This window comes from Leiobunum rupestre, chromosome 6 (genome assembly GCF_980474605.1).
Source record: "Leiobunum rupestre chromosome 6, qqLeiRupe1.1.hap1, whole genome shotgun sequence".
Classification (NCBI taxonomy): Eukaryota; Metazoa; Arthropoda; class Arachnida; order Opiliones; family Sclerosomatidae; genus Leiobunum; species Leiobunum rupestre.
Genome location: NC_143389.1, coordinates 22,567,144 through 22,584,721, shown reverse-complemented (window position 1 = coordinate 22,584,721; position 17,578 = coordinate 22,567,144). Strand labels below are relative to the sequence as shown.

Sequence of the window (17,578 nt, the reverse complement as noted above, 5' to 3'; positions counted from 1 at the left end):
CGTTCCCGCATTTGGTTGTACTAATTTTCCCCATAGAAAAGTTTGTGAGGCTTTAAATAACTCTGCTCTAGAACTAACGCATTAAACTTAGTTCTAATGTTTATAGTTAATTCTATCGACGATTTTCTTGGTCAATTAAGCCTTAATATACTATCCATGGTATTATTTCAGCCGGCTCACTTATCCAAGAGAAATAAAGCACAATAAATATAGATTTCACTTTAAAATCTTTCATAATTTGCAAAATTGTTTTGTTACTCTGACGCTAATTGAATTTCCTTCTAACCTACATCTGAAAAAGGTTACTTATTTCATTCAAATTTTACATTTACCATACACGACATAATTTTAATTGTAATGATCTCTACAATTGTAAATTTTTTAAATGTATTAATACTTTTGACAACATTTTGCTGAACAATAAACATGCGCACTTAAAATTTGAGCTACGAAAATAATTACATTGCTTACTTTTGGTTCTCGCGCATGCATAGATATTCTAATAACATTTATGTTTTTTATTGGAAATTATCGGAACAACCGGCGAAGATTTTATACGGCGACCACTTTTAACCGTGTTAATAGCTCGAAGCTTCAACCTTGTTTTATTCCTATAAATAAAAAGATACCAAAATTAAAAATTTAGAGATTATAAAGATTACGCTAGCTTTCTAAATCATGTTGGGGATCTTGTTGGAGTGAAGCTTGTAAACCTTATAAATAAAGCTCCATCCACACTTAGCTACAAGTTCAAGCGACTTGTTTTCTAGAGTGGCCTAACTTGTCTATTAAATACGTCAGGAAAAACTACTTATTGTTCTAGATAAGCTTTGCTATCCGCGATGGAACTATTTAGATTAATTCTTGTATACCATAAGGTTTTTTGTGCATAGAATTACTTGTGACCAACTTACACTGTTTGGATACTTTAGAAAGCTGACGCCATTTTCAGGTGAAAAACAGAATAAGGAATATAGGAAACCATAGAAATAGGTTCCATTTTGACATTTTAACTATTTACAGTCCTAAACTCTTGGGCGTCTTCTTTCAGACCAAATTAAATACATACATGTAGTTCCTAATTATATTATTAAAATTATAAAATACATAATTAGGAATAAGGTTCGATTTACCATGTAATCTTATTTTTCTCAAATAAATAATGCTAACACTGAAATTTAAGCTTTGAATTATACTTTTATTTATATTTTGTATTAGAGCCTTGCACGAGCTTCCGCGCCTTTAAAATAATATTTGACTGAGCCACTATAAGGAATAATGATAAACTTAATATTTTGAATAATATTTTTAAACTATATGAGATAAATTAGTAGGCATTCATTTTAAGATTATAAAAATATCACTTCAATTAGTACGAACATTGAATTAGGGAAATTTCGTCCGTATTTTTCAAAGCTATAATAATTAGCTATCAGCAGAACTACAATCTTTTCGGGAATAGTAAAATTGACGTTTTCCCTACATGTTGCAAATAGCTGAGGTAAATTCACATACCACAAGTTTTTCGAAGACTTAAAGGTCAACGCCGACAGGTAGGACGATAATTTTACACATATTGCGAATGAACATCCAAGAAGGAATATGTAGAAAGAGCCCTGAAGTTCTCTGAAGGTCAATGCTCTGGGCGAATCGTCCTGTGGTTCTCGATGTCTTTGCACGGTCTTAATCAGCCTTCTTCCCCACTCGTTTATAATTCCGCCTTCGCATAAATTATGGATCCTGTTGGGAAGTTAACAAAACAAACGCCAAAAGTAATTTCTTCCAAGAAAAGATAAACCAAGACGCTATGGAGAAATTTCTGTCTTGGGCACACGAACTTCGCTCTTTTCGTGTAAAAAAAATGTTTCCAACCAAAAAAGTAACGTTGTATAAATGTTATCATTTACCATTCAAATTTCGTGTCATTGAATTTATTTATTATTAACCAAAGAATTCCAAATATCATGTCCAGCTGTTGCCAAATAAAATTTATCTAAACTGATTCATGTTAATAAATAAGGTGCGTAGCCATTAAAAATATTAGCTGTTATATTGTAATGGTAAATTTATCTATATATATAGTTATAAGAAGTGTTGATAATAACGTATAGGCTGTACAAAACTAATCGAAAGATATGTGGCCGTCAACAGTTACAAATTAATAACACAATAGCAAAGAAGAGGGTACTTTAACGGGGTGGTTTAATATCATATGTAAGAGTTACTAAAATATTTAACTACAGACATACAATATCTTTAAATTCATATTGGTAATACCGTGCGAGTTAGCATCATTTTGTTTGTGGAATGTAATGTCGCGCGTTTTTTAACGAAAATAACCTTCAACGGGAGTGTTTTAAAAATTTCAAATATTAATGGTTTAGCTTATTTTGATCTCACCAAATTCGTAAGTTTGTTTTTCTGCGGTTTTATACTGCCGAATCTAAGTTGTTAATTCGCTTTCACGACAAAACAGAGAAGACGGTACTTTTACGGAGTTTTTACACCCTCTGTACTATTTTTTCATGTATTTAAGAATATTTTGTTTTGAAGACTTTTATGAAAGATGAAGTAAATCGCTTCTCCGTGGCTAAGGAGAGATTATAAAGTATCTACTGAGCAAAATTAATTTTTAATTTTATTTTATTAGTTTGTGTTATATAGTGTTTTCGAAATTTAATGACCTACATGTAATTTTGGTAACAATTGTAAGTCATAGCGTATCAAATAATTTTCAATTCTTTGCGAATACGTACCATAAATTGAACAACTCGGCAAACCAAAATTCTTTTCGGAAGGCAATAGCATAACCAGAGTTACTGAAACTGTCTTTCGCGAAAATGAATTGAGATGGAATTTCCATATCTGCTAAAACGGTCATTTCACCAGCAATGTAGGCGTAATTACTGATCAATGATTTTCTAAGACCGTCTAGGTCACTCTTAACGAAATTCTTCGAGCTGGATTCCATGCTCTTCAAAATAGCAGAAAATTGTTCGGAATGAGCACCCTGATTTTTAAAAAAAATTCTTTTATTCGGAACAGAAAAAAATTTAGCACTTACATAATAATTGAGCGTGGGTCACTGATTTATCATATCGAATAACTAAATATCAAGGTTTCTACATTACATTGTTAAAAGCTAGCTTATTTCTTCGGTTTCCCCTTTCCATAAACACTGGTCGAGGTTAACGGTAATAGTTAGTGTAGGGAGCTGTTGGCTCGCGTGGCATGAAGGGCTTGCTACCACCCTCCTACGCATTGTTACCTGGCCACTTGTTTAAAGGCATTATAAGTCGCAAGATGCCTTGGGTATTTGTCTATAGTTGAGTATTTATTTTTATTTATTTATTTAATACAGAAAAATCGATAACTTTCAGATTTGACCCATAACTACTTTTTTTAAATTAAAATATCTTGGATCCAAATCATAAATCTTAGATCCAAAACAAACTTTGGCTGGCTAATTTTGAATTATTTTTGGATCTCATGATCAAATAAAATCAAATCAAATCAAAGTATTTTTTTTATGAGTTAAGTCGGTTGTCAAGGGGCCAAGTCTTCAAGCGACTTATAGCCCCTTGAAATCTTAATGTATTTACATAAAGTAAAGAAACTGTTTATGTTAAGTTATAGTCAGTATCATTTCTAAACGTTACAAGTCGAAGTATTTTATAAGTTAAACACGGAAAATCTTTCTATTGTCGAAAAACAAATAGAAAATTTAAGGGATTAAAACTTAAGTAAACATATTCTAAATTTTCAGAACAGGTGCCTTAGAGGCTCATTGTTAACAAATGGAGTAGACAAATTTTGAAATAAATGATTTTCCGGGAAACCCCCTCCCCACCCGTTAGTATTTATCCATTTCAAGTATTTAGGAAGGGACATCGTTCGCGGGTCCTCCCGGTTGTTACTTGCAACACTTTTGTCATTAAGAGAAAAGAAATGGACACATGACAGAGTCAACGCCACATTCTAGAGGGCCTCAGTTATTATGTTTTGATTAAGGTTATCGTAATCAGATGCAATCGCTCAAGGAAACAATACGACCAAAATTTCGTTCTTCCAAGAAAAACTCTTTTGAAAGCGTACGTTACAAAGTTAATATAAAAATAACCATGACTAAAAGTATTAAAATTAATAAAGATTAATTGTGTTTGTGACTTGACAATAAGTAATGTTTACCTTGATTTTGAATATTTCCCACTATTGTATTTACGTATGTTTACGTATCTTATTGAGCCTGAAATGTATCTATTTATTTTAAGGCAAAATGCCTATTATTCCCATGGTTTCCATTTCTCCCCTAGGCTCGAAAATTAAGCTCCTTGCCGCTAAAATAATTAAATTCGCTTGTTATTCCATTGGTTCCCTATAACTGACGTGATTGAAGCACACGTCATTGATGCCCCCCCCCCCTCCCGGCTCGTATCGAAGGGTAAATTCAACCATCGAATCAACATGGTATATAAGAATAAAGTAAAACATTATTTACGGAAAAGGATTGAAGAACTACAAGAGCGATTGTGCCCTTGACTAAATTTATGTTTCGATTCCTGGCGGGGACTGACAAAGTTGAAAATTATATTCATGATAGAAATATTACTCGTACGATTTGTTTTCAATAAATTTTGATGGGGCACGAGCTGGTTAGTAAGAAGCTCAGTTACTAACTATCAAACAAAAAAAATTGTATTTATCTCAAAACCTCTACGAGTACGGTTAGCTAGAGCCAGACTTTGACAATGGATTACATGTTATTTTTTTCCGGTTTATTGAGGGACTTTTAAAACTTTCTACTTTTTCCAAATTTAATTGAAATACAGTCCATCGGTGGTTCGTATTTACTATAAGATGTTATTACTGAGCAATGGCCTATTGCATTTTACGGAAAATAAATAAAATTGAAAAACTAAAATGTATTTCTGTTACTAAAACTCTAACAAAGGAAGGTCTTGGATTGTAAGTCGGGGATCAGAGAAAACGTTATGGCAACCTTAAGACCATGCCCCAGGAAGGTATCAGCCAGGCGGATTTTTGACCTTTGTCGAGTCGGAGATTCCTTATGAGATAAAATTCATGGGCACCTTTGAATTTTTTTAAAATTTATGCATTTGTGATACCCATGCGTAGAAGTGGTCATTCAAAATTAAAATTGGGTAAAATTGCCAAAACTGGCCAGATTGAATCAGGAGTGGTCAATATGGTCCAAAATGGTCAGTTTGCGATGGGAGTGGTCAATATGGTTCAAAATGGTCAGTTTGCGATGAGTGTGGTCAATATGGTCCAAAATGGTCCGTTTGCGATGTGAGTGGTCAATATGGTACAAAACGGTCAGTTTGGGATAGGAGTGATCAATGTGGTCGAAAATGGTCAGTTTGCGATGGGAGTGGTCAATATGGTTAAAAATGGTAATTTTGCGATGGGAGTTGTCAGTATGGTCCAAAATGGTCAGTTTGCGATGAGAGTGGTCAATATGGTACAAAACGGTCAGTTTGGGATAGGAGTGATCAATGTGGTCGAAAATGGTCAGTTTGCGATGGGAGTGGTCATTATGGTTAAAAATGGAAAGTTTGCGATGGGAGTGGTCAATATGGTCCAAAATGATCAGTTGGCGATGGGAGTTGTCAATATGGTCCAAAATGGTCAGTTTGCGATGTGAGTGGTCAATATGGTCCAAAATTATGAGTTGGCTATGGGAGTGGTCAATATGGTTAAAAATGGCAAGTTCGCGATGGGAGTGGTCAATATGGTTAAAAATAGTAAGTTTTCGTTGGGAGTGGCCAATATGGTTCAAGATGGTCAGTTTGCGATGAGAGTGGTCAATATGGTTCAAAATGGCAAGTTCGCGATGGGAATGAAATGCATCAATAAATGAACTATGAGATTGAATATATAAATTTTAATAAAGGTGCAGGAACTTAATGTGTAAAGCAATATTTTGGGAAAAGTGCTTTTTTGGCCGGAAATAAATGTAACCATGGCACCTTTTCCAAAATATGGCTATTTTCAGTTAGCTCCTGTAATAAAAAACTGCTCCTTTCCCAAAATATTAATATACGTATTTAGTTAATCCACAATAATTGGGAATATTTAATTTGATGGTTTTTAATTTTTTTGTCCAAAAAGATTTTTTAATATCGGTTAAATGTTAAATGTTGAAACTCATAGCTCACAGTTATTGATGTATTTCATTCGAAACCATTTAAAAATCATGGTAGTCTGGCGTTATCTATAGTATTTTAGAATCTTTAGTTTAGTCTGTCCATTGTGTCTTTCCATTTGTTTACCACCCTATCCTACGGTACTCACAATATCTTTGAAGATAGGTTATCTTGGCGAGTTGACGATGTTAGTAGACGCCAAAGACAATATAACTACGTATCCTAGATTGGAAATCAAGCTCCTTGCGAGTAAACTCAGCCTCTTACTGAGTTCCCAGCAGAAGTCGGAAAAATCTGCCTCCATGGAGATGGCAGCGCTACCGCCATCTAGTTAAAACGTGAAGTTTTATTGAAAATTGAGCCGTGGTTTTTGACTTGCGGTTTTCAAGATAGCAGAAATTTTTGCGTTATATTGTTTTAAAGAGATAGTGCCAACTCAGATTAATTTAAAATTTTGTTCTTTGGCTTACACGTTATGATAGATTTTTAAGTCCTGAATCCGAATATATATACATATTACAGGGTGACCATTCTTCCTTTATTTTATAATTTTTCCTATATATCAATGCTTTCCTTTATTTTCCTATAATTTAATCATTTTCCTATATTTTCCTATAATTAGATATTATTTTGTATTTCGCACGGTTTTTTCGAATTTCCCGCGTGCCTAGTTCGCTTTTCGTAATACAGATGGCGCTCAATGTACTAAATCCTTTTGATAAAATGTAAACTGCTTCTCCAAAGAACTGCACTGAACGGAATTAAGAATATCGTCGTCTGCTTAAAAGAAGTTCCTTTAATATTAAAACAAATTTAAATTTTATTAATGCAAATTTCCTATATGTTCCTATATTATCAAAGATAATACTCCTATATTCTCCTATAAATCGACTGTTGAATTTCCTATATTCCTATAAATGTTTTGGGGTTTTTCAGTGGTCACCCTGATATTAGCACTTTCAATTAGTATTTAGTTTTATATTTTAATGTAAAATAATGGTATTTCAATAGCCGCGTCAAAACTTTACAGATTGTTGACGTCATGAGTTTGGTCGATTTTGGCGCGCTCGAGCGGCGGGGAATTTCCAGTAGTCTTTTTCTACTATCGCGTAGAGGATTTGTAAGCGCGTTTTTTGACTTTCTTCTCGCGGACCAAGCGGTTCGAGATTCTCGAATCACGACTTCACGAGCCGGCTACGCGTAAAAATATTATTTTCAAAGTAGAAATTGAAGAAAAAATCGATATATCATTATTTCTTATACGTAGTCATTATAACAATATTTATATTCTACGGAAAGATGCCACCGAAAGCACCGAAGACCGTGTATTGTGCAGTTCCTTCCTGCAGTAATAATAACAACCAAAGTGGCTTATCTTTCCATTACTTTCCATCGAATGAGGGCCTTAAAGCGTGCGAAAGCGGGAAACTCGGATCTAAAGAAAGCGATGGGAGTAAAATTTCATCCTGTCATCCCCTAAAAATTCTATCTCCAGCTCGCTCTAGTAGCAACCAATAAACATCAACCTATCAATGACGTAGACAGTATGTGATAAAAAAAGTTACGCTATCTATCTATTTTAAAATTTTAAATTAATCGTGAATATTTATATTTATACCAAATGTTTTATAACTATATTTTTCTTTACTTTATTTTTCAATAATTGATGAAAAAACTTCATATACGTAGAAAATTCTGCCATATCTCTTTAAAACAATAATGGATCATAAAAAGGTTTCTAAACTAAATAAAACAAAAGGTGAGTAATATAATTTTGGGTTATCTATTGAAATTTTACCTTTCATCATGAATGTATCATAAACACGTTTATGCTTTTATCAAACAATTCTAACGCACCATTTCATTTTAAATATTAATAGGAGTAATATTTGACAAAAAATCTATCAACTAACATTTAAATAAGATTTTGGAAATTGCATCGAAACTGATTTCGTTACAATAAGAGGCGATTAAATCTGGGTTGAAAATTGAAGTTAACTTGTTCCGCCTTAAGTCACGTTAAAAATCCTCTGCAACAACTGCCAACAAATTATCAAACAAACAAACTGTACCTTACTTGATAGCTTTCAAATACGGACATCTAAGCCGATCGCACTAGAGTGAATGCGCGATAAGTGTGCGCAAATGAACATGCAAGTTCCAACTACTATATTAAAGGGGAATGAACCGAAAGGGGGATCCTAAAGTTTTCAACGACCAGTTTTACAACACAAGGCCGCCGTTCCCTCTCTCGTTATTCCATGTATAGACTTGCTTTGAAGAATTAAGGGAACATCAAATAACATTCTTCTTCGTTTCAGCCTGGGTTGCTGCCCAGAGAGGGGCGGTGGAAGAAGAAGCCAAATAAGATGGCGCTAGAGGGTCTGTACAAGTAAAGTCATAAACGTAGGAATCAACGGCACTCCCGCAAACGCACGTGAGTGGGACACATATTTGTGCACCTAGACGAATACCAACGGCGATACGGTCATACGAAACGAGTCGTTGTCCAAATGGCTACCGAGACATAGCGACGGAAGAGCGTTCAACCAAGCGCCGGACTCCTTGGATTTTACCGACAACAGCTGGGCCTTGTCGCGGCTAGACGTGGCACGGTCGTACAAATGCGAGATAGTTTGGTCGGTCATAGGATTCTCCCACGCACTTTGGTATCTCCAAAGGTCAGTAGGCGGAGACATGGACCCCGTGCAAAGATGCCACTGGTCGAGGGCGGCGCGACAGGATCCACGAAAGCTGGGGGGAGGAGGTCACGCACCAGAGCTTCGACGTTGGAAAAAGATGACATGAAAGCTGGGAGGGCCAGCCTCGACGCGTGGCGAATTCCCAGCACTTTCCGGGACACGGGGTGAGATGACTGAGCCCATGGTTCTTCTTCGATCAGCGTGTTCATGACGTCCTGAAGCGCCAAACGGAGATGTTGTCGAATGCCTGAAGACCAGCCGTGCATTTGTAGATTGGGGCGCAGCGAAGAAGGTTCTCTTTCATGATTCCCAAAGCTTCCGTTTTACTTGAGAGACTGTCCACAATGGCCTTTTTTGAGAGAGGCGCACCCAAAAGCCTGAAGCCGGGAAGAGCGATGATTTTAACTCCAGGGGCCGCCACGTCGAACATAGAAGTTAGGTGAGCTTCATCGAAGGCGTTCGAATTAAGGATTAGAAGCTCGCATTTAGATGGTATCAGCTTGAGGCCTATGTCTGCGGAAATTTCTTGGAGGAGAATCAAGTCGCGAAGCACGATATCCGGATGGTCACCGAGGGTGGAGTCCTTTAGATGCCAAATGTCGAGCTCGGAGACAAAATAGTGCCGGACCTAGAGGGTCGCCTTGTTGGACACCACGCTCTTAAGATATTACGGAGTTATCGACGGTGAGGTGGGATGCGTTCCTATAGCATTGGCGTAGGAAAAGATAGAGTTGCGGGATTTCCTTATGTACGCATTCGAGGAGGTGGTCGTGGCGAATCATGTTGAAGGCGTTGAGGAAATCGACCTTGAATAAAACCGTGGAACCGGCATGCGGGTAATTGACAAATCGACAAGCGGCGTGAGCTGCTGCCTCAGCTCCACCTTGAGTGCCGAAACCCAACTTCATGGGTCGAAAGACGGCACTGAGAGATGGTATGACGGAGGAGCAGGCCACCTTGGTGACCAGACGAAGCGTACAACCCACAGCGATCGGCCGAACCCCGCACAAACTAGCGCCATACAAAACCGGGCAGAGCTCAGAAAGGACCTGACCGGCGAGCATGCGATTTAAGTAGGCAGAATTGTTAGCTAATGATATACCGTTGTTTTTGCAAATCTCATATTGACTTGATTTCCCCATCTTGGAAATGTCAAATGTCTATTTAATCAAAAATGCATTATTTTTAGATGGTGGCCCGCAGGGCCCGCGGTGAGGGGGGGGGCCTCGAGCTTCGGGGAGGGGCGGGGGCGCTAACCATAAAAAAAATTAAAAAGGGGGCCTCATAGAGATTTTTGCGGGGGTGCCTCTGAGTTCTCAGCTACGCCAATTCCGGCGCAAACTCTAATAATAATCAGCTAGGCTAATACCCAAGGCGCCACCTTAGGCCTAAGTCATCAAGCGACTTTTAAAGCCATTAATTCAGGTGGCTGGGTTACAATGCGTAGGAGGTTAGTGGCAAGCCCTGCATGTCACGCGAGCAAACAGCTCCCTACACTCACTATTACCGTTACCCTCAACAAGTTTTTATGGAAGGGGAAACCGAAGAGCTCGGGGGAAAACCCCTTTAACCAGTGGGGAGAGAACTTGCAAACTCAACGCAGAAATAGTTGTTCCGAGTTTTTACCCAGTGCCACAAGCTGGGATCGAGCCCAGCTCCTCTTGCTGCGAGGCAAAAGTGCTAACCACTCCGCCACCACACTTGACAGTAAAAGCCTCGCGAGAAAACGCGCTACCGAGAAACGCCGTGATTTCGAATCTAGGGTACGTATCTTTGTAGACGCTTTGCCAGAGCAAGGCCAACTTTGACACTCGCGCAATAGAGGCCAGCCTATTCGCCGAAATTTCATCAACAAGGATTTTCCCGCTATGGAAACCATGCTATCAACTATCGGAGCTCAGCGCCACGCTCGCTTTTGTATTGGCTTCAATGCAAAATTATTATAAAAATGATTTCCCGCTAGGGGCACTTAACGCATTGATATATTTTTGTGCGTAGGGCAACATAGAAACTTCAACGAATGAGTTGGCCGCTATTGCGCGAGTGTCAAAGTTGGCCGTGGCCAGAGTTACAGCAACAGTGTTTCCACTTTGCGGCGAAAAGGGGCGTTTTCGGCGAAAACTGTCTTGGTGAACACCAGCAAACACATGTTTTGAAATTAACAAACAAATTTTAAAAATACTAGCAGCGGTCAAAATTATTATTATTATCACGGTCTAATTAGTCAGAATCAAGTGATTTTTGGGATAGTTAGGTTACATTAGTTTGGTTTTTGCCAAATTTTATTCAATTTTTGAAGTATTAATATTTATTTTCTATAATTTATCCAACATTCGACCTAATAAAAATGCCCAATTTACAATTTGACTATAAAATACATCCATCGTTAGCGTCAGGTAAGTTATGCTAGGATACACTATAGCATAGCTGCCCCCACGCAATTTTATTTATTTTTTAAAGAGAACAAAATGTGAATTATTTTATTGGCAAAACTTTTTGATTATTTTCCTTGTTATGGAACCTTGAAGTTTGGATTTTCTAGTGATTTTTCCTTAAGACAATATTTGGTAAAATATTGTATAAAGTAAAAGTGATGACCAAAGAGATAATAATAAAATGCAAAACACTACTAACTTTTAAAAGGTTAGGAATTTTTGCATAATTTCAACGAAGTTTGTCCATTTTTCAACCCATTTTCGAAATATCTCAACATACTTACCCCTATTTTAGGAGCTTTGGGTGGGAAAACAATACTCTATTTAAGAGACAAATGAGGATTATTTTTCTGGGGTTTTGTCGTTTTTCAACCCATTGTATTGCAATGTTTCTATCCATTTTCGAGGTATCCCAACAATACTTACATTACCAAGGGAAAAAATTAGAGCTTCGAGTGGGGATACATATATTCTACTTAAGAGGCAAACATATTTTTTTCAGTGAAAATCAATGTTATGAGAGAAAAGTGTGTTTTGGGATAAATTGAGATTTGAATAAGTACCATTTCAGTTGGTACGATTTAACTTGGTTTAATTCGATATATCCCAGTGGTAATTATTTCCAACTGGAGTTAGGCGAGTGCGCGGAGCCGTCAGGCACTAATAAATTTTTTTATATGCAAAATAAGTTAACACTGCAAAATCCGAACGTTTGGCTAAATAATCCACATCTTACTCTCTATAAAAAATTTAAAATGGGCTATAATTTAATTGAACTGATATTTCATTCAAATTAGTCTATAGCTGCCCCTTTTTATTGTCCCTTGTCGTCTTCCATTTAAACTATTATAATCGTCAAATCAAAGTGTCAAAAATTCATGCTGTCAACATTGTTACCATCCTATTGAAAATTACAAATTTCATGCCCCTTCACCATCAACTTCAGCATCAGACATTCAAAAAGCAGATCAAATTTTTCCTACGTTAATGGATCTCATTTTCTCCAATAACATCATAAAAGAGAAAACTTTGGATTTGGTCGACGATGAATATTGCGAAATACAATATGAATATGTGGTGGAATATGAACCTCGATATGAACCAACTAATGCATCACAAAGCTCAAGCAAAGTCTGTCCCAAGAATGGCAGCAAATTTATATGGAAGGGGTGGAGCCTGTTTCAATTGATTACATACAAAAAGCCCTTGCGCTCTATGATGCTGCCAAAACTAGAAAATATGAACAAACAAAAAGATAATACCCCAAACTCAAGCATGCGAATTACATCAAAAGATGGAAGCAGTATTTGGATCAATGTGGAACAGTTTCTGAAAAGTTTGACAAAGTTGAAGGCCATATTTTTGATACGTTTATGGACGCTAGCGCTAACTTCTACACAGTGAAGGGTTTGGACTTGCGCAGATGGGGAGCGGTTGAAGCTAAAATAATTGTATGAAATTTCACTGTAGGTAAAACTTGGCTAATTGGTTTCCAAAGTAAGAATCGAAATGTATCTAGGAAAATAACTAAACTTACTTCAAAGAAAGATACCGAAGATCATGACCAAATTTTTGAAAACGGTGTGCAATTTGTACACAATGTCAAAGAAAAATTTTACACAATTCAATCTCGTTTTCTCTTCAACACTGATCAATCTAGGTTTTCCTATGAGCTTGAACCAAAAAGGACCCTGGCCGAACAAGGTCAACGACAAGTGTTTGGAAATTTTTATCTAGAAACAAAGTGACACACGCCTACACCATCCAGCCTTTGATTTCTATGGATGGTAGATTGTTATCCACTTTACTTATTTTCCTTCCAGAACCAGAAGGAAGCTTCGAACCTAGAATACAAAAGGATGTCGATGACGCGTCTAAATCAGGGAAAATATATAAAGTAAATGATAGGCTTGGGTTAAAGTTCTGTTTCAAGTCAAACCTCAGCCAAACCCAAAATTTGTTAAAGTTGGACTCGTGGATTGGACAAACAGATAGAGCTTTTCACGGAAGATAATTTACATTTTCATTTTAGTTTAAATGATCTAAAAATAATCGTTGTTTATGTAGTCTAAACATTTAAAGATATCAAGCAATTGCAAGATAGAAGTATTGCCAGCTGGAACAACTACAGATTTCCAACCATTGAATGTTTTTTTTTTTACTTTTCCGTCAATACAAAATACTAGGCACTTAATTGACCAATCGAATTTTTAATGATGAATTCGACATGGACTTGGGGAATCGGATCAATATACTTAGGATGCATTCATTAATTTTTAATCAAATTCAGTCTCCTAAATTTCACCCAATGTTAAAGTATGCTTGGGAAAAATGTGGTTATATTTAAATTGTAAATACGTTTCGTAATGATAACGAGGTTTGTTTTACCTAACCTAAAGAAAAATCGCCCAACTGTGAAATTACAGATTGCGAAGATGGGTTTTTCATATGTTGTAGCCACTGTTCATTGGTTTTGTGCATGGTGCATTTTTCAATTGAAAACCATCAACACTAGTTGTTTTAAAAGTTAAATTTCCTTTCCAATGCGTTCAATAAATACTTTAAACTTAACTGCTAATTGAATTTAAAATCTTTACCAAAAAATGGTTTATAAAGAAATCATTCATACTGAAAATACTGATATACATTTACTTAAAACATATACTACACTTCTTTTGATAAGGGGATAGGGCTGTTCGCAGGCATATCTCAACCACGGCCCTATCCCCAGGTTGAAAGGGTTAAGTAATTAGTTATTCTAGATTCAATTTCAGATGCAGTCTGATGCGTCATTGAAGCTTCATTTGGCGATTTTTTAATTTTACCTCCCGCTATTATTACTTATAAAATTTCTAAAATCAATAAAAAATTATCCATTCTCAACACTTCCATCGCAAATTGTTTTTTAGTTTTTTCTTGATTTTAAAACAGGACTTCAATATTTTACAATGGCATATACAGTGTACATTTCATACGCTTCGCAGTTGATATTTCAAGGGAAAATTTTGGTTATACCAATTTCAGATATGTAAGTGTTCGGATTAAGTGCGCGTTCCCGGTGTGCACAAACACGCGCCGTTACATTTTGTTTCACTTGTTTAAAAATTTTGGCACTTTGGTCGTTAAGGTTAAAATTTACAAAACTTACATTTACATTTTCTTTCCTTAGCGAGTAATAAAATTCCAATAACCTTCTTTTCATAACGATAAAATAAAATTACAAAAATCATGTTGCCGGTTTTGGACGATAAAACAATAGTCGCATTTTGAATGCTTATGACTGCAAAGATCCTCGATCCACGAAAGCGTAAAATCAAAGACGCCCTCGACAAGGGGGCAGGTCAGGTAGAACTGACCGTTTTTGACCACTCTCATAGCAAACTGACCATTTTGAACCAAATTGACCACTCCCGTAGCAAAATGACAATTATGTACCATATTGACCACTCCCATAGCAAACTGACCATTTTGAACCAAATTGACCACTCCCGTAGCAAAATGACAATTCTGTACCTTATTGACCACTCCCATCCCAAACTGTCCATTTTGTACCATATTGACCACTCCCATAGCAAACTGACCATTTTGAACCAAATTGACCACTCCCGTAGCAAAATGACAATTCTGTACCTTATTGACCACTCCCATCCCAAACTGTCCATTTTGTACCATATTGACCACTCCCATAGCAAACTGACCATTTTGAGCCAAATTGACCACTCCCGTAGCAAAGTGACAATTCTGTACCATATTGACCACTCCCATGGCCAAGTGACCATTTTGGACCATATATTGACCACTCCCATCGCAAACTGACCATTTTATACCATATTGACAACTCCCATCGCAAAGTGACCATTTTGTACCATATTGACCACTCCAATCGCAAACTGACCTTTTTGTACCATATTGAACACTCCCATCACAATCTGATCATTTTATACCATATTGACCACTCCCATAGCAAAGTGACCATTTTATACCATATTGACCACTCCAATCGCAAACTGACCTTTTTTTACCTTATGAACACTCCCATCGCAATCTGATCATTTTATACCATATTGACCACTCCCATAGCAAAGTGACCATTTTCTACCATACTGACCACTCCCATAGCAAAGTGACCATTTTGTACCATATTGACCACTACAATCGGAAACTGACCATTTAGGATCATATTGACCACTCCCATAGCAAACTGACCATTTTTGACCATGTTAACCAATCCTGATTCCAACTGACCAGTTTAGGCCTTTTTACCTAATTTTAACTTTGAATGACCACTTTTACGCATGTTTGACATGGGCATCAAAAAAGTCGAAATTAGCATATAAAATCCCATAAGGAACTTTCGGATCAACCAAGGTCAAAATTTCGAAAGGTCATAAAACTTGACCTTTTGACTCTGCCCGGCTGTTACCTTTCTGGGACATGGTCTAAAGGTCCAACATTTTCTCGGATCCCCTACTTACAGTCCTCGACCCTCCCTTGTAAGACAGGCTTCAACTTGTCACGCTGCACAAGAGTAATTTTATCAAAATAAAATTGTGCTAGTAATCAGGGGCGGCTCCAGACAAATATTTTGGGGGGGGGGGGGCACCGTCGTAGATTTTTTTCAAGACATAGAAAACAGACATTTGTGGATTTGTATACCCATGCACCGTAATACTACTTACAGTATCAGAAAAGTGGTGTAGGGGAAAGAGAAATACTGGGCCTTGATTTAGGTCAAAATGATACTCATCGTAAATATCAACTATTTGGGGGGGGGCATGGGGGCCATGCCCCCCCCCCCCCCCTGGAGCCGCCCCTGTAGTAATGCTGGATTTACCGTTACCACTGTAAAAAGGCTGAACAATTCTAATTAAAACGTTATTTTAACTTTATAATAAAGTCTAGGTATCGTAGTAATGCTGGATTTACCGTTACCACTGTAAAAAGGCTGAACAATTCTAATTAAAACGTTATTTTAACTTTATAATAAAGTCTAGGTATCGTTGAATAGACCATTCTATAAAATACTGCTTTTGTGTTTATTTACTTTTGTGTATAAAGATGCAGAAGGTTTGGCCCGATTGTTCATGAATCAGCCCTTACCAAAATTATGTTTCGAAAATAAAACCTTAAAAAAGACTTATTCAAAGCCCATAATAAATCCCGAATAAGTCTCCCACAGTCCAAAACTAAGACTAAAAATATACTTAAATGGTACATACAATCAAGTTTTATTTAGGTTTCTTTAAGCTAGCCTTAAAAAAGACTCGTTTATAGCTCTATTTAATATCCCGCTTCAGTGGCGTAGATAAGGCCCCCGCAGACCCCGCAGCGCGGGGGGCCCCGGAGCTTAAGGGGCCCCCTAATTTCATATCAAAGTATATACTAGATACCGGATAAAATTCCGAATATTGTTTTGCGGGGGGGGGGGGCTCGCGGGTCTTAGCTACGCCACTGTCCCGCTTTGCGACTCGTTTCAACGTATTTTCATAAGACTTAGTTTAGATTTGTTTGAGACGGTTTGAGACTTGATTTAAACCCCTTTTTCCGTGATTTCTGGGAGATTTGATTGAAACAAAAAAATTATTTGTAGGTACCCAATTTAGTCCCGCGTTTTACTATTTGTATGAGACTTAATTAAAACTTGTTTTTTTTGCGATTTGTGTGAGACTTGATTTAAACACTATTTCCGTGATCTCTAGGAGATTCGGTTTAAACCCATATTTTTTAATTTTTAGGAAACCCAATTTAGACTTGATTGTTGCGATTTGAAAGACACTGCCTTAAAATTCGCTTTCTGTGATTTGTTGGAGATTCCTTTTAAGCCCATGATTTTTTATTTGTAGGAGCCTCAATTAAGACCTGTGTTTTACTATTTGTAGGAAAATCTACTTAGATTTATTTAACGCGACTATTAGGAGACTCGATCTAAACTAGGCTTTTGGGGTTTGAAGCAGCTAGATAAGATTTTTGGGAATTTGTCAGACATAATAGAAGTAAAAACCGTTAAAGCTATATCAATAAGCATAATTCCAGCCAGAGATTCCAACAGCAGACTTGTCTCGTCCTCTTAGGGTTCATCAGAGCTGTGTAGGACTCTGGATATATTGGTAAATCTGCCGATATGAGTGAAACTTATATACAACCCGGGTGCCCTATATGTGAGCAGTCCACTGCAATTTATAGTTAAATTCTTCACAAATTATTGCATGGCGGTCGCTATACAGCAGACCACTTTCACGGTCAGGCGTCCGTTAAAATCCAACGTTCAGATAAT

General features: G+C 36.9%; 1 protein-coding gene across 1 annotated transcript in view; it reads right to left on the bottom strand.

The window, feature by feature from the left end:
• Nucleotides 1-470: 470 nt before the first annotated feature.
• LOC149940399 (glutamate receptor ionotropic, delta-1-like) overlaps nt 471-17,578 on the bottom strand; it is a 29,794-nt gene continuing 12,686 nt past the window's right edge. Inside the window, exons 7-9 of the mRNA XM_090179231.1 lie at nt 2,757-3,010; nt 1,516-1,740; nt 471-611 (exon numbers count right to left, since the gene is read on the bottom strand). Coding sequence (XP_090035357.1) covers nt 500-611; nt 1,516-1,740; nt 2,757-3,010 — 591 coding nt within the window. The 3' untranslated portion in view covers nt 471-499. The remainder of the gene's footprint in view (nt 612-1,515; nt 1,741-2,756; nt 3,011-17,578) is intronic.